Source organism: Parus major, chromosome 28, assembly GCF_001522545.3.
Source record: "Parus major isolate Abel chromosome 28, Parus_major1.1, whole genome shotgun sequence".
In the NCBI taxonomy this organism is placed as follows: domain Eukaryota; kingdom Metazoa; phylum Chordata; class Aves; order Passeriformes; family Paridae; genus Parus; species Parus major.
Genome location: NC_031797.1, coordinates 3,519,617 through 3,522,346, shown reverse-complemented (window position 1 = coordinate 3,522,346; position 2,730 = coordinate 3,519,617). Strand labels below are relative to the sequence as shown.

The 2,730-nt window shown below is 65.2% G+C and overlaps 2 protein-coding genes across 2 annotated transcripts in view; one reads left to right on the top strand and one right to left on the bottom strand.

The window, feature by feature from the left end:
* Positions 1-2,436, top strand: part of THOP1 (thimet oligopeptidase 1) — a 13,591-nt gene extending 11,155 nt beyond the window's left edge. Inside the window, exons 11-13 of the mRNA XM_015651633.3 lie at positions 4-132; positions 325-461; positions 542-2,436. Coding sequence (XP_015507119.1) covers positions 4-132; positions 325-461; positions 542-697 — 422 coding nt within the window. The 3' untranslated portion in view covers positions 698-2,436. The remainder of the gene's footprint in view (positions 1-3; positions 133-324; positions 462-541) is intronic.
* Positions 2,437-2,445: 9 nt separating this feature from the next.
* LOC107215379 (inactive serine/threonine-protein kinase PLK5-like) overlaps positions 2,446-2,730 on the bottom strand; it is a 3,145-nt gene continuing 2,860 nt past the window's right edge. Inside the window, exon 4 of the mRNA XM_015651488.3 lies at positions 2,446-2,601. Within this exon, the coding sequence (XP_015506974.1) occupies positions 2,446-2,601 (156 nt within the window). The remainder of the gene's footprint in view (positions 2,602-2,730) is intronic.

Sequence of the window (2,730 nt, the reverse complement as noted above, 5' to 3'; positions counted from 1 at the left end):
CAGGGCTGTTCAACCTGCGTCAGATCGTGCTGGCCAAGGTGGACCAGGCGCTGCACACCCAGACCAAGGCCGACCCCGTGGAGGTGTTTGCCCAGCTCTGTGAGGAGGTGCTGGGTGTCCCTGCCACCCCAGGTACCCCGTGTCACCCTGCCACCCCCCTGTCCCCACACACGGGGCTCAGGTCCCCTCCTCGGGTGGGGACATTTTCTGCTGGCTCTGGGAAAAGCAGAGCTGGCAGAAGCTGGGAAGTTCCTCCCTTTATCCCCTGGGACAGCCCTGGAGGAGGTTTTTCCCCCAGGGAAAATCCCCCTCGTGTCCCCTCAGGCACAAACATGCCGGCCACCTTCGGCCACCTGGCCGGGGGCTACGACGCTCAGTACTACGGCTACCTGTGGAGCGAGGTGTACTCCATGGACATGTTCCACACCCGCTTCAAGCAGGAGGGGATCATGAACTGCAAGGTAGGGAGAGGCTTCTGGGTGTGGCCGGGCACGTTTAGGGTGTGCCAGCCCCAGCCCACACCCCCCGTGTGTGCCCGCAGGTGGGGATGGATTACCGGACCTGCATCCTGCGGCCCGGCGGCTCCGTGGACGCGTCCGACATGCTGAGGAGGTTCCTGGGCCGGGAGCCCAAGCAGGACGCTTTCCTGGCCAGCAAGGGGCTGAAGGTGGAGAGCAACTCGGTGCCTTCGGCCTGAGGCGCCGCTGGGCCCCGGCGGGGGAAGCTCCTGCCCCACGCGCCCGCCCTCGCCCGGTTCCCGTCACCAAACACCCCCCGGGCCGCCCCTGCCCGGAGCTGCCCCTCCAGGGTCCCGCTCCCAGCCCCTGCTGGCCTTTGGGAGCCGGGCTCAGCCCTCTGTGGTGACACAGAGGTGACCTGTCCTCGTCCCCACCCCGGGGGCTGGGGGTCACCCGCACCAATTGGCTGAACTTTGAACCTGATTTCTGCACCAGGGTGAGTTTTGGCCTCGTTTTGGAGCTGGGGAGGAGGGGGAGAGGAGTTCCCAAACTTGAATCTTTGTTTTTAAATCCCTTCTCTTTTAAGAAATCTCCTTCTTGATGTTGTTGTCACCTCGGCTTGGTTTGTGACACAGCTGTCACCAGGGCAGGGACAGTCCCGCTCTCCCCAGCTTCGGGCACGTTTGGCTGTGCAGTAAAGATGGGGAGATGCCAGAGCTCAGAACCTGTGGGGAGCTGACTGGAACACCCTGCCCTGAGCCCCTCAGGGACCCTCCTGCCCGGCAGGGGGACGGAGGTGGCCGGTGCAGGCGTTCCCATGGCCCCTGTGTGCTGCCAGATGTCCCAGGGCCACCTCGGGGTCATCCTGGGGCCACCCCAGGGCAGCCAGGGGGGCTCAGGCTGTGGCAGCCCGAGGGTGTTGCTGTTGCTGTCAGCTCCGAGCCGGGCTGGGGCAGGGCAGGGTTGTGTTTATGACTGAAAACAGCGAGCTGACAGCTTCAAACAACACAAATGCCGGGATAAAAATATCCCACGGGCTCCGTGCCAGGCCTTGAGCTGCCAGCGGCGCCACGGGGAGGGACAGCAGCCAGCCTGGGCTGTGCCACCTGCCCCGGGCTGTCCCCAGCGTGCCCCTGGACCCTGTGTGGCACCAACTCTTGTGGCACGAGGTTCCTGACCCCGCTGGCCAAAGGCTGGGTTTGCTCCCGGCTTGGGAAAGGTTTGGAGCCGATTCCTCAGGAGCTGAGGAGCTCCAAGGGGGGAGTTGGGATTTGTGTCCCCAGCCCTTCCAGCCTCGGGTGCGTTGAGAGCCGTGGGCTCCGTCCCTGCTGCGGTTTGGGGACACAAGTGACAGCCACCATCACAGGGGCTCCACAAAGCTCCCTCCCAGCGCACAGTCCTTGCTGTCACCTCCCTCCCCCAGACCCCGCTGGTGGCACGGGGTGACAGCCCCCAGCCCGTCCCCTCTGGCTCTGAGTCCCCTCTGGAAGCGGCTCCTCGGTGCTTGCCGGGGCCACCTCGGGCATCTTGTCCTTGTCCCCCCTCTCTGTGTGCGGGGCTCTGCCGGCCCCCGCTGCCCCTGGCTGTTTTTAGTGTCCCGTTTTACCGAGCTTTCACCGTTCCCCCCGACTCTCCTCTGCAGAGAGGGACAGGGAAACCGCGCACTTTCCTCCCTTTTCTCCCAGTAGGGGTGACCTGGCACCTCTCCAGTCCCGGGAGCAGCACCGGGACGTGGAGCTGCACCTCCCCATCCCCATCCCAGGCTGGCAGGGAAGAGAGCTCCTTTATTTTGGGGTGGGTTTGCATTTGGGGGTTGTGGGGTTGTTTTTTTTTCCTGCTAACAGTTCTAAGGGCAAACCGGTGTGTGCGTGCGTGTGTGTGTGTGTGTGTGCGTGTACTGGTCACGTCCCACCCCGCTTGTTTCCATGACTGGATTTTAGACGGTTCCCAGCACTAATAAAGGTTTTTCCTCCGCGGATGTTCGGGCTCAGGTGCTTTGGGGAGGGGCACGGCCACCCCCGGGGGTGACAGGGACGCAGCCACAGCCCCGCCAGCACCGCAGGATCCGGCGCAGGGGCTCCTGTCCCACGAAGATGGGCACGGAGTGGCAGGCGCGGGGTGGCAGCGCCTGGGGTGTGAAACCCTGGGGGGCGACAGGCGGTGACCCCCGGTGTCCCCCCGGTGTCCCTCGGGGTCCCCCCGGTGTCCCTCGGGGTCCCTCGGGGGCCCCCCCGTGTCCCTCGGGGTCCCCTCCGTGTCCCCCCGGTGTCCC